The sequence below is a fragment of the Notolepis coatsorum genome (genome assembly GCF_963971535.1).
Source record: "Notolepis coatsorum genome assembly, chromosome: 20".
Taxonomy (NCBI): Eukaryota; Metazoa; Chordata; class Actinopteri; order Aulopiformes; family Paralepididae; genus Notolepis; species Notolepis coatsorum.
The window spans coordinates 25,636,342-25,656,930 of record NC_140184.1 but is presented as its reverse complement, the minus strand read 5'-3'; the positions used below and the strand labels follow the sequence as shown (position 1 = coordinate 25,656,930).

Sequence of the window (20,589 nt, the reverse complement as noted above, 5' to 3'; positions counted from 1 at the left end):
TTCCATGTCAAATGTATGTCAGTATTCCAATGTACAGTCCCCCCCCCCCACCCACCTCCAATGTACAGCCCCACCCCACCTACCCAACCTCCCCCAATGCACAGTTTCTATGTCAAATGTATATACTCTTCTTCTGGATTTTTTTAGTATCACAAACAGTACTGTATTTGAAAATCTGGTATGTCATAAATGTATAGATGTATAGCTGCAATATGTAGCGCACGCAATTGGTTACAGCTCCGCTCCCGTTATCGTTAATTTCGTTTAAAAACCTTATTTGGACAATACCAAAAGAGATTAGACCACATCGTATGTATTGATAAGACCCTCTACTAACTATATCAAAAGACAACATGGATAAGGATAAGAGAAAGGGTGGAAGGAAACAAGACACAGCAATTCTAACGGCGCCGATTGAAACACGTTCAAGGAAAATGACAGGCGACGCTGTGGCAGATCCGTTGGTGACAAGCCCCGACGCGGGGAATATAGAGGAGAATACACAGGGACCAAGGACAACTGGCCCCGAGAGGGAGACAATAGATGACAACATAACAGGAACATCAGAAAAAAGTACCGTGAAGGAAAAAGCAGGCGATTTTGAGAAGATAATAGCAAAAACATCCATCGGATCCCTCACTGCTCCAATAACATCAACTGACACAAGCAGTTCAATTACACAACCCGACTTCAACTCTCTGACTATCCTGATAAAAGAACAGATGGTCGCTTTCAAAGCACACGTAAAAGAACAGATGGTCGCTTTCAAAGCACACGTTGAACACATCGATACTAAATTCGAAGAGGTTATGAGAGCGGGCGCTTTACAGTCCATGCGAATCACGACAGTGGAGAATACGGTGACAGAAATTACACGGGCAGTCAAGGCGAACGAAGGTGGCATGACAGAGATGGGAAAAGAGATGGAAAGAGTGAAAGAAGAATATCGGAGGGAAATACAAGGGCTTAAAAACGAAGCGACGGAGAGGCTACTAGAAACCCAACGCTACCACAGGCGGAATAACATCCGCATTGTAGGGCTTGATGAAGCAGTAAACTGCGAAGATCCCAACTTTCCAACAGTGTTATCAACGATTTTGGGTAACATCGATCCAAACACAGTGCCAGAAGTGGACCAAGTTTACAGAATCGGTTCTCGGGGGCAAAGAATCAACGGGCCAAGAGTCATCATTGTCACCCTGCGGAAGACTACAACAAGGGATGACATCATCAAATTTGCTCGCAACCAACGTGGGAATCTGAATTATGGTGGTAAACCAATATTTATCTACGAAGATTTGAGCAAAGATGCCATCATCCGACGTCTACCATACAAGGAGGTGATGCAAAAGCTGTTCAAAGCCGGTTACAAGCCAAGGCTATCATACCCGGCGCTGTTATCATTCCTGGGCAGTGACGGCCGCAGGTCAGGTATATACACACCTATTGAAGCTGAGGATTTTCTGAATCGAAATGGAGCAAATAACCCAAGGCAGGACGAAAATGCCGGAAACAGATAAGCCTCTTTCTCAATGTATACCAGTGTTAGAATGACTTTATTGTGTTCATCAAGGTAGCAGACGATATGCAAGCCGTCTATAACAATGTGTACTGTGTATAATACGATTCATAATACATTATAATTTCAGTCTCTGGTCTCTGAGGAGACAAATACATATCATTGCAAAAAGATCTATCTGGAATATTCTGGGTTTATCGCTCAAATGCCCTGGGTCTCTTAGATCATTCTGGAACATAAAATAGTCTAGGCACTAGTATACTCTACAACCTTCTAGAATATAAGGCACCATGACAACGAAGCCTACAACTCTAACAATAAACATCCGGTGTGTATACACATAGCAGATAATAAATTAAATGAAGTTCAATCAGTCCTTAATAATATTTTAAAAATTAACCACACTTAAACGTATGAACACTACAAGGTTATTCTAACAATTTAAGTAATCACTCCATTGAAGGCACATTGAAGCTCTAAAAGGCGCTGCTTTTCTATCTTATCTAATCTGTTAATTCGGTTCTAGTGGCTTCTCCACGTTGATAATTATTCTATCTCTCATTCCTTATCTATATCTTTCCATTGATTTTTATTTTATTTAATTTTTTCTTCTCATTACTCTATATTTTTTAAAATATATTTTAACTTACATTGTTCTTTTCCAATGTTCTTCACATTAAGGTGTCAATATTGCTCTACAATCTTTTCCTTTTTTCCTTTTTTCCACACGTTAGTAGAGGGTTCAAATGAATATGTCGATGAAAGTTTATTCTCTTTTTTTATTTTTTATTTTATTTTTTCTGTCATTTATCACAATACTTCATTACAGTAAGGGAAGGTGCAAGACCAAAAGCGACATTCTATTGCAATAGAATGGAAATGTTAGATCCTATGGCAATTAGCATAGGAAGATTAAGATTACAATGCTCAGTTTGGGCAATCCGGTGGACTATGGGAGAAAGTCAATCGCGGAGGATGTGTTCTTGGAACACAGGCCTGTACGACTTTCTGGGTGAGGGGAAAATAGGGGATTTTTATTTGTATATATATATGTTTTTAAGCTCAGCTCTCAACGGGACCTCATTAATTGGATGTACATCTATTGTAGCTTCACACTCCAGAAGCATTACCAAAAACTACACAAAAACATGCATAGATTATGGCTAGTTTGAATATAATGGTATGGAACACCGGTGGGATAAACAAACAACACAAACGCAAAAGCGTGCTCACACTGATGAAAAAAGAACATGTGGACGTGGCTCTATTAAGCGAAACGCACATTTTAGAGGAAGACATAAATACGTTAGCGGATAACATATACCATAATATTAGTCACTCTTCTTTTGTTACGAGAACTAGAGGGGTAGCCATAGTCGTCAGACGCAAATTAAATATCGAATTGAAAGGGGTATGGTCGGATGCTGAGGGGCGCATAACTATAGCTAGGATTATACACAATAACAGGAAAATTGCATTGGCAGCGGTATATGCCCCAAATTTGTACGAAGTGGGTTTCTTCACTTCACTAACCGGAGAAATGTTAAACCATCCCGAGTACTCATATATAATAGGTGCGGATTTTAATGCCCTTTGGAACCCAAGGATGGACAAAACTTACCTTACCTTTTCCAGCGAACAAAAAAATTCATCTAAAGCATTAAAAGATTGGTCGAAATCAACAGGGGTAACTGATTTATGGCGTTCACTTAACCCCATGACCCGCAAGTACTCCTGTCGTTCGACGAGACACAACACACTATCCAGAATTGATTACGTCTTTGCATCCCCGAGAATATTTGATAAATATGAAGTGGAAATGACACCCAATGCGCTATCAGATCATTGCTACTTAATCCTGAAAGCAACATTTGGTACACTATCTTCCCGGGCCCCAAGATGGCGTTTTAATTCTATGCTGCTTAACAACAATGAATTCATTACACAAATTAAAGAAGCTCTCACAATATTCCTACGGGATAATGCTAACTCGGTGCAAGATCCCAGAATATTATGGATGTCGGTAAAGACTATGATCAAGGATTTCTCGGATAGATTTTCCTCCATATTGCGCAAAAATCAAAACACAAAACTATCTGAAATGGAAACGCTTTACTCAACGCTTTTTAATTCTTTAAAATACAACAACTCTACTAGACTAGAAAACCAAGTTAACATTCTAAAGACAGAGATCAAAGCAATATACAGACAAAAATCGGAATTGCAAATACGCAGCACAAGACAACAGCAGTACTTCCAAGGCTCTAAACCTAGTCACCTATTAGCCATGCGACTAAGAATTAATGCAAAATTTGCAGATATAACTGCCATTAGGAAACAACAAGCTCTAGTAACAGAACCCAAAATAATAAACGATACATTCAAAGAATTCTACTCCGATTTATATAATTCAGAAACGACCTTTGATCAAGACAAATTAGACACATATCTTAATCAAATTACTCTCCCTAAACTTACGGAGGACGACGCTAAACAGTTAGAAGTACCGATCACATTAGAAGAACTCAAGAAGGCCATATCCGGAATGAAAAACGGCAAGGCTCTGGGAATTGACGGTATCCCATCAGAAATGTACATTTCTTGCTGGGACATATTTGGACCCTTATTACTAAATATGATCTTATACTCAGTCAAAGAGGGAAGCTTCCATAAACACCAAAATATCGCACTCATTTCAGTTCTTCACAAAAAAGACAAAGACCCCACTGAGTGCGGTAGTTACCGTCCTTTAAGCCTCCTCGGAACCGATGTCAAACTGTACTCTAAGATATTAGCCATCAGATTGCAAAAGCATATGACGTCTTTAGTTCATCCGGACCAAACAGGCTTCATAAAAGGTCGCCTGATCAATGATAACATAAGGCGAATACTGCACGTACTAGATGCAGACAAAGAGGACACCACACCTAAGGCGATACTATCCCTGGATGCTATGAAAGCATTTGACAGGTTGGAATGGTCGTTTCTATGGGCAGTATTAGAAAGGATGGGGTTAGGAAAAGGATTCATTGATATGATTAAAGTACTATACAAGGACCCATCGGCCAGGATTACAACAGGCACATTCATCTCCGATATCTTTCCGGTATCACGCTCAGCCAGACAGGGTTGCCCTCTTAGTCCCGGACTATTCGATCTATCATTAGAACCTTTAGCACAATTTATAAGACAATCCCAACACATAGAACCAATAGTAATCAAGGGCACACATCATAAAATTAGTTTATATGCGGACGACGTAATATTGTTCATGCAAAACCCCAACAACACATTGCCGCATATACTCAAGTTGATAGAAAACTTTGGTGATTTATCGGGATTTAAAATAAATTGGCCTAAGTCGGCTTTTCTTCCTCTTAACACCAGTGCAAAAAAAGACACAACCCTCCCAGGTGCGATACCCATGGTCAAACATTTCAGATGCTTGGGTGTGGAAATATTTCCCACCATAAGACAAACGGTGAAGCACAATTACACAAAAATACAGAACAAAATCAAAGACGACCTGGACAGGTGGGCAAAACTTAAAAACTCAGTACAGGCAAGGGTATCAATAGTTAAGATGGATGTATTACCAAGAATCAATTTCTTCAGCTCAATGCTTCCGTTACCTCCTCCAGAGGGCTACTGGAAAAGATTACAAACCTCCACATACAAATTTATTTGGAATAACAAACCACCTCGCATAAAAAGATCCACCGCACAGAGAAATAAAGCAGACGGTGGCATGGCAGTCCCAGATTTTTTACAATATTTTAAGGCCTTCACATTAAGACCATTGAAGATATGGTTTGACCCCCAGGCTTTGGTATCTTGGAGAGAATTAGAAGAAAACATGGTAGCCCCACAGAGACTGAAAGACATAGCACACACTAAACTTTCAATCAAGCATTGTGAGCGAGAATTTGGCCCAATAATTACCCATGCAATCAGAACATGGCGGGAAACACAAAAGAAATATCCTAACCCTCAAGAATGGCATAATCACACTCCCATATTCAATAACAATGCACTCTTAATGGGAAAACGACCTATAAGATTCCCTATATGGGAAGAGAAAGGCATACACTCATTAGGGGATATTTTTAATAACAAGGGCCTCTGTAGTTATGTCGAAATATGCATAAAGTTTAACCTCACCGAGTCCACATGGCTTTTTTACATACAGTTACGACTTTGTATGAGATCTCACGGTGTTCCATTACTCATACCAATTGAACACCACAGATACCACAAATTTTTCTATGAAAGAGATACATTGGGAGGTTTTGTATCAGGTTTTTATTATCAATTACTAACGTCCTCGTATGAAACCCTTCAACTAGACACTGTCTGGAGGAGGGATATACCAGACCTGGAATATGACTTTGATTGGCAAGGAGCCTGGGCAAATGTCCGACTTACATCAAGGAACCCGGATCATCAACAAATCAATCTGAACTATATTCACAGGACATACTTGACTCCTATAAGGCTGTGCAAAATGGTGCTTATACAAGACTCCAAATGCTCCCAATGTACAAATGGGGACGAAGGAACATTTATGCACATGTATTGGGACTGCCCACCAGTTAAGGCATTCTGGAAAGATGTGTCCCAACAATTATCAATACTCGTATTTTGGAATATACCTGTACACCCTGCGGTATTACTATTGAATGATGTTTTTGAGTTTGCAGTGAATCCACAACTAAAAAGATTGGTTTTATCGGGTATCACAGTAGCTAAAAAACTGATCGCATCACGTTGGTTTCAACCGGAAAAAATGTGCCGAAAAGTGTGGTTTCTTACATATCTCGATGTGATATATCAAGAAATATCTACAGCAAGAATTCTGGGGCTCAATGAATCCAAAATGTCAATGTGGTTAGAAGTGGTGGAGAGAATAAAAGCTAGCTTATAATGGTAGTGTCTGGTTAGGAGTGAGGGATAATGGAGGTACTATCCAAGAGGGGGTCCGGGAGGGGGGGGTTTGAGCTGGAGCATATGTGTGTAGGGTTTTAGAAAATAGGTATTAGGGGTATATTATATACTAACATTTATATAATTGTAATTTCGCTGGATATACACTGTATACGGTTAAAATGTTATTATAGATTATTTTTGTTTTATCCTGTTTCTGTACTTGCATATATTTTAACCACCTTTACTGAAAGTTTCATTATGCATTGTGTGTTGAGTACTGACTTTTAATAATTTTTTGTTTTGCAATAATACAAAAAATATAAAAAAAAAAAAATATGTAGCAGTACTGTCTATCTGTATGTCATGTGTGTCATATGATGAATTGAAAATGGGGGACCCTGATGGAAACAAGACGAAAGTCTTTCTCAGGTCTGCATCCTCTTAACAATTGTATGTATTGAGCTGTACTGTACTGTACCCATTCTGCAATCTGTTAATAAACTTTTCAATCAATCAATCAAGAGAAAGACTTTCGTCTTGTTTACATCAGAATCCCCCATTTTCAATTCAGCAGGACATAATGACATACATCATGACAGGCTACAGATAGACAGCACTGCTACATCTATACATTTATGACATACCAGATTTGCAAATACACGTACTGTTTGTGATACAAAAAGAGTCCAGAAAAGAGAGTATACATTTGACGTAAAAACTGTACATTGGAGGAGGTTGGTAGGTGGGGTGGGGGGGTTGGGTAGGGGGGGTGGGGGGGGGGTTGGGTAGGAGGGGTGGGTGGGGAACACTGTACACCTGTAATATTGACAAAACCGTACTTGGTCATTTACTGTACATTGGAGGGGGTTGGGTTAGGACATTTACAGGGGCCAGTTTCGAATTGCAGTCTCCCGTATATGTTCTTTGAGAGTGGTTTTGAAAGTGGGTAGTGATTCACATTCCTTTACAGCTTTGGGTAGTAGGGCGTTCCACATTGATGTGCCATAATTGCGAAACATGTTTAGTCCCGTTTGAGCCGAATCTGGGTTTAACATGATTTGTGGAGCTCCCTCTGGTGTTGTGATCGTGGTATTCCCTGACCTTTCTTTGGGAGGTATTTTGACATGTACATGTGTAGTAGTGTATCTTGGTGATTGGGAAAATTTGAAATATGCATCCCATATGTATCCCAAATGCAATCACTGCTTGCATTTGGGATACATACATACATTGCGATGCATATGATATTTCATTTGGGATGAGAAGTAAAGTGACTTTTTACGGAAAGGCTTCTAATTGGGGGATCTCCTGAGAGCGGAATACGTCACTACTAGGTAGCGCGATTCCCCGGTCTTCACTTCACCTGTTTCGAGGTGTGGTCTGAGAGGACGCTACAGGCATCAAGCCACAAGACTGACACTAGAGATAATCCGCACCAAGGAACATGGGATTTTATTTAACGTCATTTTAAATTAGAGTCAAATAAATTACAACGGCGTTGGAATCAAAGGAATTTATCTTATTATTTTTGGAGAGGGCTGTTTATTCTAGCATAATAATCAATTTGTGGTTTCAGTCAACCATGATGCGGAGGCTGTTGGCTGCCACGATACTGCTGTTTCTTCTACCAACAGGTAACATCACATCTTCAATTTGCCCTCATTCATATTAGCATATTTTCGGTACTATATGATACCAATCAATAGCCTGCTACTTACTAACTGTTAAAAAACAGAGACCGCTGCGTGTTTTCACACTGAAGCGATACAAGTAGGGGTATCGGTCACATGACATGCGTTTTTGTTTATACTGTAGATACCAATCTCGGCAATGTGTTGCCACTCGCAGTCTAAATGATAACTTTATTTATCCTTATTAGTCTATAGCCCGAGTGCAGCTAATATGCATTCTTCAGTAGTATCTTCATCTTATGTTATTATTGCACTGTATCTATCCAACTGGAATGTTGCCTATTAGTATTATGGACCTAAAATCTACCTATTTATTTATTTGTTTTGTTTTTAAAGGCCTGCTGTGGCCTTCATCTGTACAATCACATTTAATAAGATGATTCAAGAGTGCCATGTTTACTCTTGCATTGCTTGCTCACCACTTTGCATTATGTCTACAAAGACTTAACAGGTTCCATTCTTCTATTTTGAATGTCTCAGGCAGGTGGTTTCAGGGTGGGCTACTTCCTGTCTCTTTGTCTCTGTCACTAGTCTTTCTGGTTCTGCTGCTTTGAACATAACTCCCTGGCTGTATGTGACACTTTTGTTCCACCCCCCCCCCCCCCCCCCCCTTCCCTCTCTTCTCTAATTTTTGCTTTGAGAGCACACACTGAATTGCCAAATTGCCAGATTTATACATTAATACATTCCTATAGTTCAGGGGTCAGCAACCTTTTTGACATGGAGTGCCTGTTTGAAATATGGTTGTAACTAGTGTGCCTCAACAATATTCCATGCATCGTAATATTTTTTTCTCATAATCAGGTATTTTTAATGATAATATTTACATTATTACATCATTATTGTTATTGTTATTATTAACAATATTATTATGATGGTTGTATCAACCCTCAATCCATAATAAGTTAACAGAAAAATAAGTACACAACCACATTATTTCAACCTAATAAAACTATGTTTATTGTCATTGTTTTAAGAACACAAATTGACTTGGTAAAACTCACATTTTGAGTAAAAAAAAATGGCTTTTAACATGTGCAATGTTCAATGAAATAGAAAAATAAATAATACAATTTGTTGATTAATCCCACTGGTCACAATGGTGACCGTAATAATGTTTTTGTTATAAGGCTCTGCAAATGTTACTGAATGATGTAGCAATGTATTTCCAGCTAAATTGAAATAATAAACAAATAAAGCATCTCAATTAAATATGTGGTAGTAAAAAGAACCTGTGGGAGGATTTCAACAAGATAAATGCGACAACAGTGCAAAATATTTCACTATAATATTTCAAAGCAAAAAAAAAAAAAAGAGAAAATATATATAGGCACGCGTGCTATAGGGTTGCCTACCCCTGCTATAGTTGGATGAAAAAATGTCACTGAGCTGCACAAGGATAACACACGGATTAAGTGTCCTCCCTCCCATGATATCTCTGGAGGACATATTCAAAGTCATTAACTCAAACTGCAAAATAAATCTGCAGTGTTTTTTTTTTTTTTGGTTGAAGTACCTAACGGCTCCTTTCCTCCTCAGAGTTGGTGTGTATTCAGGTGACCGTCAACCAGCAGGAGCGCAGCACCTTTCTGTTTTCCTCGGTCACCCTGCGCTGTGACTACACCACCTCGGCCAACCTTCAGGACGTTCTGGTCAAATGGAGGTTCAAGTCCTTCTGCAAGGACCCTGTCCTAGAGTACTACTCCACACGTGAGACATTATTTGTAGCCCTCAAGAGGCTACTTTCCTCTCACCAGGCTGTCCATGTAAATAAGAATGTGTTCATAAGTGACCTGCCTGGTTAAATAAAGAGCCATATAATTCTGTTGTGGATCAGGGGTTCCCAGTGATGCCATATACTGAGGTCATATTCCGGTGACCTCAACATTTGTGGTACATGAAATCTGTGTGCTGCTGTTTGTGTTTTGGATTTTGTGTACCGTTGCACCCCTAGTCTCTATAATGAGCAGATGGATTGCTGCGGTTTAATAGAGAAATCTGTAACGCTAAAGATGGTGGCAACGACTAAAGAAACACGTACAGAGACATTTATTAAATGTGATTTAATGTTGAGTAAAATTATGAGTTTTAAATTGGTAACCAATAAATCAATCTGCCAAAAGGCTGGGAATCACGCAGTAAGACATTGTCCCTTTTGACCAACTTAACCATACTTTGTTGTCTGTAATTTACCAGTGAATTAAATGATGAAAGAAAAATTAAGATTTTTATGACTGATTCATCAGGTGTTGTAGGTCCTGTTACTCAACCGTTATCAAGATGGTGGCGGAGTGAACACTCTTCTCTTTAGACAGACTTTGCAGCATCCCATCTAATGGGAATTCAGTAGAATTTACAACCCTCTGCATGCACTGTGCATTCTCCCATCACATGTGCACTGTGCATTCTCCCATCACACGTGCACTGTGCATTCTCCCATCACACGTGCACTGTGCATTCTCCCATCACATGTGCAGAGCATGGTTTGTCATGGCAGCCAGAAACACGATGGCAAACATAGCTACCAAGTTATGTGGTGATGTCGTCTTGATATTTGAAGAAAATATGTCTGTTTCAACTTTTGACGATGGCAACCACTCTATTTCCTATGATAAAAATAAACATCAAAACATGAGCGGATACAAACATGATACCGAATGGCCAATGGGGGGGGGGGCTATACTATCCAAACCATAGGGAGTGCTATAATAAGCATTGCAAGTTTAAGCCTCAGCCTGCCAGTTTGTCCTTGAGAGGTGAGACAGATGTACATCTGGACATATTGACCAATTTAGCCTTTAGGACCCATTTAGTCCATTCCTTGTAATTTAGTGGAACGCGGTCCATTGCTCCCATGCAGCTATATATTCCCGTCAAATCCCCAATGATTACACATTTGCTTATTCCTGAATTTTGCAACACTTGCCGAGATGATAGTAGGTCCTTTTTTGTGTTACTAGTGAGACATAATGGAAGAGATTTGTCGTCAAGCTTACCATTGTATAACATTTCTCTGTCAGGCAGGAGTACATCTGTGTACTTCTCTTACGAGATAAAACATGGGCTCTAATCAAAACATTCCCTCTGGTACAGCATACCAGTCTGCCCTGAGTCTGGGACAGGACCCAGCTAATGACTGCCCGGACCGAAAGCGGACGGTACGCACTGTGGTACAGAAGAGGGGAAGCAATGAGGCCACGCTGGGAGTTGAATACAGAGAACGCAAGATCTCCATCAAGGATAGTGAGTCCACACACAAACACTTACTATGATCCTTCCAGACACTGAGTGAAGAGATGCAACTATCGTCAAGTTCTGTTTAACAACCGTTTTAGAGTTTTTAATTGAATAGAATTGAGTAACGTGTGTGTGTGTGTGTGTGTGTGCATGTGTGTTTAGAGGCAGACCTGGTTATCAATGAGATAATGTGGTGGGACCACGGGGTGTATTTCTGCTCCATTGACGCTCCTGGAGACACCAGCGGAGACTCTGACCGAGAGATCAAGCTTATCGTCTACAGTAAGAAACCAAACAATCCTAACCATTTGTATACACTACACTATATAATAATACTTTATATGAATGATTTGGGCTCTAGAATAGGAATTGGTACAATCAACCTGTATGTAGATTAGTTATCTACTCAGTTGACAATGTTTTTTTTTCTTTTTTTTTTGGAAAAATAATTTCTGCATAATGCAAAATGCTCTTATTGAACTTAAATTAAAGTTAAATAAGAAGAATATGCTGATTTCTAGAAAGCTGACAAATACTGTTTGATCATACAGTCAATGGGATACCAATTCAAAGGGTACTAATTTTGACTCAATTTGATTTAGATGACAAATTGTTCATATTGAGGAGCTTAAGACATTTAAAACTAACATTATTTTATAGAACAAACAAATTGTTCAGACAACATTCTATCCGTTTATCTACATTATGGACATCATGTTTATATATATATATATATATATCGCTGCTGTCAGTGTATCTCCATCAATCCAGGTCAACTTTTCAGGAATTAAGATAAACAACCTTGTTTTCTGATTGACACCAATGTATTTTTGAAGTTCTACATTGGGGTTTTGAATGGGTTCCATTGTGTTAAGTTCATGAAACTCATTATACTCTACTTTAAAGCCTTTCGATGCAGTCTGTCACTGTCACCGTGCCCTTAGATTAATTACTGGAGATGGGTTCAGAACACATCACTGCAGTCTATATCGGAAAGGAGGTTGGCCTTGCCCTTCACTGGCATAGAGAAGACAACACTGCATTCTGTTTATCTACAAAGCACTATACTTAATAAATGACTTGGTTATCTTACATCTTTTCTGAAATACAAAACGACCACATATTGTTCAACATTTCTGCAGTTGGCTACATGCATATTCTACAACCAGGACATCATTGGAAAACAAAGCTTGCTCTCAATTAGCCCTACCTGAATAAGTAGATTGTATCCAAATAGCAATATAACAATATAAAGATGATATTTATAAGACATTAAAGCCATATTTAAAAGACTGATGGAGTGAAAAGGTTAAAGGTCGACATCGGTTTCATTTTAATACTAGTTTGGGTCAATAATCACCTGTCCTGGCCAGACAAAGTAGTAGCGTAAGAAGGTGCTTGCTTTGAGTGATACATTGAGAGTGATGGATACATTGTTGAGAGTGATACATTGAGAGTGATGGATACATTGTTGAGAGTGATGGATACATTGTTGAGAGTGATATATTGTTCAGAGTGATACCTTGTTGAGAATGATGGATTTGATACATTGTTGAGAGTGAAATATTGTTCAGAGTGATACCTTGTTGAGAGTGGCACATTGTTGAGTGATATATTGTTGAGAGATGCATTATTGAGAGTGATATATTGTTTAGAGTGATACCTTGTTGAGAGCGATACCTTGTTGAGAGTGATACCTTGTTGAGAGTGATACCTTGTTGAGAGTGATACCTTGTTGAGAGTGGTACATTGTTGAGTGATACATTGTTCAGAGTGATACCTTGTTGAGAGTGATGGATACATTGTTGATAGTGATATATTGTTCAGAGTGAGACCTTGTTGAGAATGATGGATTTGATACATTGTTGAGAGTGAAATATTGTTCAGAGTGATACCTTGTTGAGAGTGGCACATTGTTGAGTGATATATTGTTGAGAGATGCATTATTGAGAGTGATATATTGTTTAGAGTGATACCTTGTTGAGAGTGATACCTTGTTGAGAGTGATACCTTGTTGAGAGTGATACCTTGTTGAGAGTGATACCTTGTTGAGAGTGGTACATTGTTGAGTGATACATTGTTGAGAGTGATACATTGTTGAGAGTGATACCTTGTTGAGAGTGATACCTTGTTGAGAGTGATACATTGTTGAGAGTGATATATTGTTGAGAGTGGTACATTGTTGAGAGTGATATATTGTTAAGAGTGGTACATTGTTGAGTGATATATTGTTGAGAGTGGTACATTGTTGAGAGTGATACATTGTTGAGAGTGATATATTGTTCAGTGTGATACCTTGTTGAGAGTGGTACATTGTTGAGTGATATATTGTTGAGAGTGATACCTTGTTCAGAGTGATACCTTGTTGAGAGTGGTACATTGTTGAGAGTGATATATTGTTGAGAGTGGTACATTGTTGAGTGGTACATTGTTGAGAGTGGTACATTGTTGAGAGTGATACCTTGTTGAGAGTGATACCTTGTTGAGAGTGATACCTTGTTGAGAGTGGTACATTGTTGAGAGTGATACATTGTTGAGAGTGATATATTGTTGAGAGTGGTACATTGTTGAGAGTGATATATTGTTGAGTGGTACATTGTTGAGTGATATATTGTTGAGAGTGGTACATTGTTGAGAGTGATACATTGTTGAGAGTGATATATTGTTCAGAGTGATACCTTGTTGAGAGTGGTACATTGTTGAGTGATATATTGTTGAGAGTGATATATTGTTGAGAGTGGTACATTGTTGAGAGTGATATATTGTTGAGAGTGATATATTGTTGAGAGTGGTACATTGTTGAGAGTGATATATTGTTGAGAGTGATATATTGTTGAGAGTGGTACATTGTTGAGTGATACCTTGTTGAGAGTGATACCTTGTTGAGAGTGATACCTTGTTGAGAGTGATACCTTGTTGAGAGTGATACCTTGTTGAGAGTGGTACATTGTTGAGTGATATATTGTTGAGAGTGATACATTGTTGAGAGTGGTACATTGTTGAGAGTGATACATTGTTCAGTCATACATTGTTGAGAGTGATATATTGTTGAGTGGTACATTGTTGAGTCATACATTGTTGAGAGTGATATATTGTTGAGTCATACATTGTTGAGAGTGATATATTGTTGAGTCATACATTGTTGAGTGGTACATTGTTGAGAGTGATATATTGTTGAGTGGTACATTGTTGAGTCATACATTGTTGAGAGTGATGCATTGTTGAGAGTGATACATTGTTGAGTCATACATTGTTGAGAGTGATATATTGTTGAGAGTGGTACATTGTTGAGAGTAGGGCTGACCTCGACTAATCGATATTTTTTTTGTAATCAAATTATTTTTTTTATCATTCTTTCCAAAAGCAAAGAGGCCTAGAAGCGTGGTTAACGCTAATAATAATAAATCTATTTTATATAGCGCTTTTCCAGGTGCTCAAAGACGCTAATGGCGCGCATACCAGCGAGGCTAACTGCCTAAGAAAACGGGCACAGAGGCACTGAAAGAGGATTTCACACACTAGACAATTATCAAGATGTATCCATCAGTGGACCAATTGCATGCTTTCGCAGAGGACAAGACGCCTTCAGTCGACTCCTTTAACTCAGACATTAAGCACCCCCCACTGCCCAAATGGAATGCATTTGATGGAATTTGCATTCGGGGGGGGGGGGGGGGGGTAGTCGGTAGTGGACTATCGGCTAATTTTGCCCAATCAAAGTCGACTATACAAATCCTTAGTCGGGGACAGGCCTAGTTGAGAGTGATATATTTCTTGTTGATGCAGGTGCGTTGGAAGTTATTTCCGATACATGAGCTTCCCTCTTGTCTTCCTCTCAGACTGGTTAACAGTGCTCTTCATCGTCATCGGGGCCCTCCTCCTCGTCATGTTGTTTTGTATCTGCTGCTGTCAGTGCTGTCCTCAGCATTGTTGTTGCTACGTTCGCTGCCCCTGTTGCCCACAGCAATGCTGCTGCCCAGAAAAAGGTACACACACGCATACACACATTTAGTCCTCACAACTATTGTAGTATCCCATCCTGCTGCCCACAGCAATGCTGCTGCCCTGAAAAAGATACATACACATGCACACACACACACACACACACACACACACACACACACATTTAGTCCTCAAGGATTTTAGTATCCCACCCTGCTGCCCAGAAAAAGATACACGCACACATTTATCAGTGCTGGTATCACAAGAGCAACTTCAGGAAAAGGAACAAAGATTACTGCACACGATATAATGCTATATATATAATGCCACACCAACAACAATGTTTCACCTCATGCAGGGGGCTTCTTCAGGTAGGTCGGTGTTTATACACACACACACACACACACACACACACACACACACACACACACACTTTTAGTCGTCACAAGTACCATAGCCCCCCAACCCCACACACATACAGTACTACTCCGTCCTGCATCACATGCTGACCTGCATGTTCTTGTTGTGTCTAGCGGTGATGACGCATCGTATGATGAAGGATGCTGAGAGGGCCATGGGTCCATGGATGGGAGGACAGCCTGTATATGGACCCATGAGCCATGTCCCTTCTTCCCAGATGAATCCACTACTCTATGCAGGTCAGTACACACACACACACACACACACACACAAAAAAACACTTGCTCACTCACTTTCTTGCTGACACTGTCTTTCTTTCTCTCTCTATCTCTCCTCTCTCTAGCCTTCTCTCCTCTCTTTCTCTATTCTCATTTTCTCTCTTTCCTTCTCTTCTAATTTTCTCTTCTCTCCCCTCTAGCCTTCTATCTCTTTCTCTATTTTCTTCCCCCCCCCCCCCTCTCTCTCTCTTTCTTTCTTAACCCTTTCACTGCCACACTACAGAAGGTTAACCTTTTACTATCACACTACAGACGGTTAAGTAGTAGTAGTGTGGCAGTGAAAGGGTTAACCTTCTGTTGTGTCGCAGTGAAAGGCAGCGGTGCGTTCCTGATATCAACTGTGATTGCACGCACGCTAATGGCGCCACGTGCACGCGCGCTCCCGCACATGCGCATAAATGTCCCCTCGCTTGAGCACAGACTAAAGACTGTGCCTAATTGCCTCTACGAATGGAATGTAACACATATCATTCACAAGTTAGGTATCTGAGAACGTATTTAACACACCTGACGACCGGCGCTATTGATATGCAAAGTAGCCCAGGTGGGTACTTATAGCGAGTTGGCGAGTGCAGCGCATTCCTGTGTGCGTGCACGCGCTTCTGCTCAAATCTTTGCTCAAAGCTTACTCTGCACGGAGTGCAATCTTGTCCCATGAGCAACGCATGCCTGGTGAAAGGGTTAACCGTTTGGTAGTGCGGCAGTGAAAGGGTTAAACGCTCACAGCTGTTAACTCACACATAAGGATGTCTTAACTTAACTACAGTCGAATTACTTTTGGTCACGTCTCTTTATAGGATCGGCTTCAGGGAAGAGCTTCCCTATGCAGCCTATGCCCCTCCCCCCTCCCCAGCCTTCAGTCTACACCTCAGTGCCCCCACCCAGTGTCCATGGCAACCACACCCCTGCAGGCACCAATCAGATGCTTGACTACCTGGAGAACCAGGTGAGGGGGATGGACATGACCAGTCCACTGCTACAGGTACGGAACATCAATATTTGAATGCTTCGTTGTTGTTCTTCTTACCACTCCAAAATTTGCCTACATCAACACAAGAAATGGCTTATAGAAATTATAATCCAATGTTCATTTTGAAAATCTGTTGTTGGACATTTAGTCATGACAACGTATTTACCCCATATCACTAATCTACCTGCTGCATTGAAACTTTGCATACTGGATGAAACTTGGATTATTTGCTGACCACTGAAGCTTCAAAGCCCCACATTTTTTTTATTTGGACGACCCCACATTTCTGTTTCTGCTTTTTATGTATTTCCATTTGTTCCTCCTCGTGTCCCCTTCTCCCTGCAGCCCCAGCCAGGACTCCCACCCCACTTCCAGCAGATGCCACCTCCTCCCCAGCACATGCCCCAGTCCGTCCCCTTCTCCCCGGGCCCACCCAGCATGCTTTCTGCCTTGGACAACCATGGTCCCACAGAGCGCCGCATCATCACACTTCCACCAATTGGAGAGCAGCAGCTAGGCAGGTTCCCACCCCCTCCACCAAAGTCACGGGCCCCGAGCTCCACCTCCAGCAGCCGGAGTGGTTATTCCCGTCGCCGTGACGACCGAGGAGGAGGTGGTCCGGCGAGACGTTACCCTTCGCCGGCCCGGTCTCGAGGTATGTCTCGGAGCTACAGCGAGGAGTCTCTGGACGGGCGGGATCGCAACGGGGCACGGGGAGGAATGCCCCCACGCTCCCGCTCGCGGGACGACCTGATGGAGACGAGGTCTCGAGGAAACTACTCCCCCCCGGCATCACGCCAGCCGAGAGGCGGAGGCTGGAGCTCTGATGATGATGACAGCAGTAGGAGAGGAGGAGGCGGAGCAAGAAGAAGAGGAGGTGGTGGTGGAGGAAGAGGAAGAGGAGGAGGAGGAGGAGGAGGAGGCTGGGTTGACCATGACCAACCTCCCAGCTACGAGGAATATGAGCCTGGAGAGAAACCAGGAGCACGGAGGAATGAGCGCTACTCTGTAAGCCATTCACTGCTCTAGTGCGCACACACACACATGCACACACTTGTATTTTAGAGGATCACATGCACACTTCCAACAGTGATGATGCTTTTACAACATTATAGATGATATATGCAGACTTGAGTCGTTCTAATGGCTGATGGAGTGGGTCTAAAGTAAGTGTGTCTCTCTCAGGACAAGAGCTCTCGCAGTGGCACCAGTGTGGTCATCTGATATCTTCTGCTGTAAAACAACCAACGACCTCCATTTTTAAGGGAACATGATACCTCTCCTGATCTGGATGGACTCAATTTGTTTCTGTTGTTGCTTTTTAAGTGCTGATTGGTGGCTGATTGGTTGCCTCCATTTTACCTCATGGCAGCTAGCTTGGCCAAAGTTTATATACTTGTTTATTGTGAATAATACTGTATATGTTTGTTTGGCCTGACTTTGAAGGATACACATTTTAACTGGTAGGTTTTTACTTAAAGGCCTGTGTTAACTTAAGATTCTTCAGTTCCAACCTGCAACTGTGTAATATTACTGTGAAAATGTAAACCTTGGTTTGAATAGCTAAGGTTAATGAGATCTAGATGAATAACTATACACACTGTGACTCACCCTACTTCTTAAGGTAGAAACTGTAATGTCAAATTGTGACCTCTAGGCAAAAGAGCCCTGCTTGGTATTGCACATTTCCTTTTTGGTTTGATCTGACATGTGGGCTGGACTCGTAACTTATTACACTGAATTTTCAGACCTCTCTTGGCAGAGCCTGAGGTATGGCCGGCAGTAGCAACCCCTTCCCCTATACCCACTGAAAAAACTGCTCATCAGACAAAAACTGTAAACGAAGCACAGTACCATGTTGTCATCTTTTGCCTAGAGGTTGCTGTTTGAGGGCATTACAGATTATTTCACTGCCGCACTAAATTACCGTCAGTAGTGTGATAGTAAAGGGTTAACCTTCTGTAGTGTGGCAGTGAAAGGGTTAACCTGCTGTTGTGTGGCAGTGAAAGGGTTAACCTGTGTATTGTCGCAGTGAAAGGGTTAACCGTTTGCTAGTGCGGCAGTGAAAGGGTTAAGTGCTACTGTTTATTTGCTTTTGAGGCTCTTCATAGTATTCAATCGCAGACATCTTGGTCACAAATGGGTGACAATAATCTAACATAATAATAATAATAACTAACGGGTGATTATCATTAAATGACAACCTTGGCCATGAGTTTTGCCATTGCACCATATTGTATGGCAAAACACGTCATGAGAACACTGTCCAAACTGGTGCCAGTGGGTTTTGTAACATCCCTCTACTGGTTTAACAGGACTTTTTTTATTTTAGATTTTATAATATAAATACTAGAGGGTAGGATGAGAGTAGAGATGCCCCAACCCCAGGACCTAAAGAGACCAATGATCATGTGAGGCACTTTGATCTTTGATGAGCAGCTGCCCATGCACACTGAGTAAGTTGACACCAGCTTCAGAGTGCTAACACAGGAAGCTAGAATGGAAACATAGAGACTCTGAAGCCAATGTTCATTCGTTTAATGCCAATTGACCATATTCATGCAGTGGCCGTTCTCTTATGTCATGCTCAAGTTTGGGGTTCTTTTCCACCCTGGTGAGAGGAATCCCAACCTGAGCATGACATAAGAGCAAAATGGCCACCATGTGAATATGGTCAATGGACAGTTTCTCAGTGACTATTCCAGATTTGAAGCCATATTCTAAGGGGAGCTTTCTACCCCCTTGGATTTTCTAGCCTTTAAAGTTTAGAGTAACTGTCTGTTACAGAGTTTTTTTGCACATTATTCTTGTGTGTTTAGGATAGATATGTTTTTATATTGTTGTATTTTACTATTTTACACCAGCCTTATTTGTTAACAGTTCCTTGTTGTATATTATGCTTTCAATCGAGAAATTTAAACAATATGTGGTTATGGTGTCTTTTTCTTTCTAAAACAAACTGGATGTTACATTTAACATTTTATTTGTTTGGGCTATAGATATCGTGAAATGGTCACTTTTATTTAATTTTTACAATTGTATCTGATGCATTTTGTTTTTTGTATTGTTGCCTGGATATCTTGAATTGGCAAATGTACCCCCCCCCCCCCCCCCCCCCATTTGAAGGAAACCTTGCGGTGGCATGAAGGTTATGTGGATGTTCAGTGCCACTGCTTTTTTTTTTTAAGACATGATGCCTCTAAGTATGTAAGTAAGCTATTTCATTGTTGTTATAATAGTAATTACATGATGTTGGTAAATGTCTTGGAGAAAATTAAGGAAATAAAGATACAGTAGGCTACTTGGTGTCAAATATTTATTTTATTCAGAAAGGTATTTCACAATTTCTAAAGACAGTTATAATCCACTACACAGTTCTGAACCACTTACAGTAATTATTAACTCATTAGTAGCCTACTAATTGTCCTACTTTTTATTTTATTTATTTTGACATGTATTTGACATGTCAGTACAATTTAATGAACAATGAGTCGGTTAGTATTTTCCACAAAGTTCACATTCTGACACATTTACAAACGCGATTCTTTACATAACAGTCTTAGTGAGGGGTTTTGAATTTGTCTTCCCCATCTGGTCTGAACCAAG

At 40.5% G+C, this 20,589-nt stretch overlaps 1 protein-coding gene across 1 annotated transcript; it reads left to right on the top strand.

Moving 5' to 3' along the window:
* The first annotated feature begins 7,825 nt into the window (after positions 1-7,825).
* ildr1a (immunoglobulin-like domain containing receptor 1a) lies at positions 7,826-20,284 on the top strand. The gene is made up of 9 exons (XM_084337399.1): positions 7,826-8,079; positions 9,676-9,846; positions 11,230-11,379; positions 11,536-11,655; positions 15,213-15,359; positions 15,849-15,974; positions 16,811-16,995; positions 17,329-17,991; positions 18,169-20,284. Exons 1-9 carry the CDS (start codon positions 8,028-8,030, stop codon positions 18,205-18,207), a joined length of 1,653 nt encoding a protein of 550 aa, XP_084193525.1. The 5' UTR covers positions 7,826-8,027; the 3' UTR covers positions 18,208-20,284.
* The last annotated feature ends 305 nt before the right edge of the window (positions 20,285-20,589 follow it).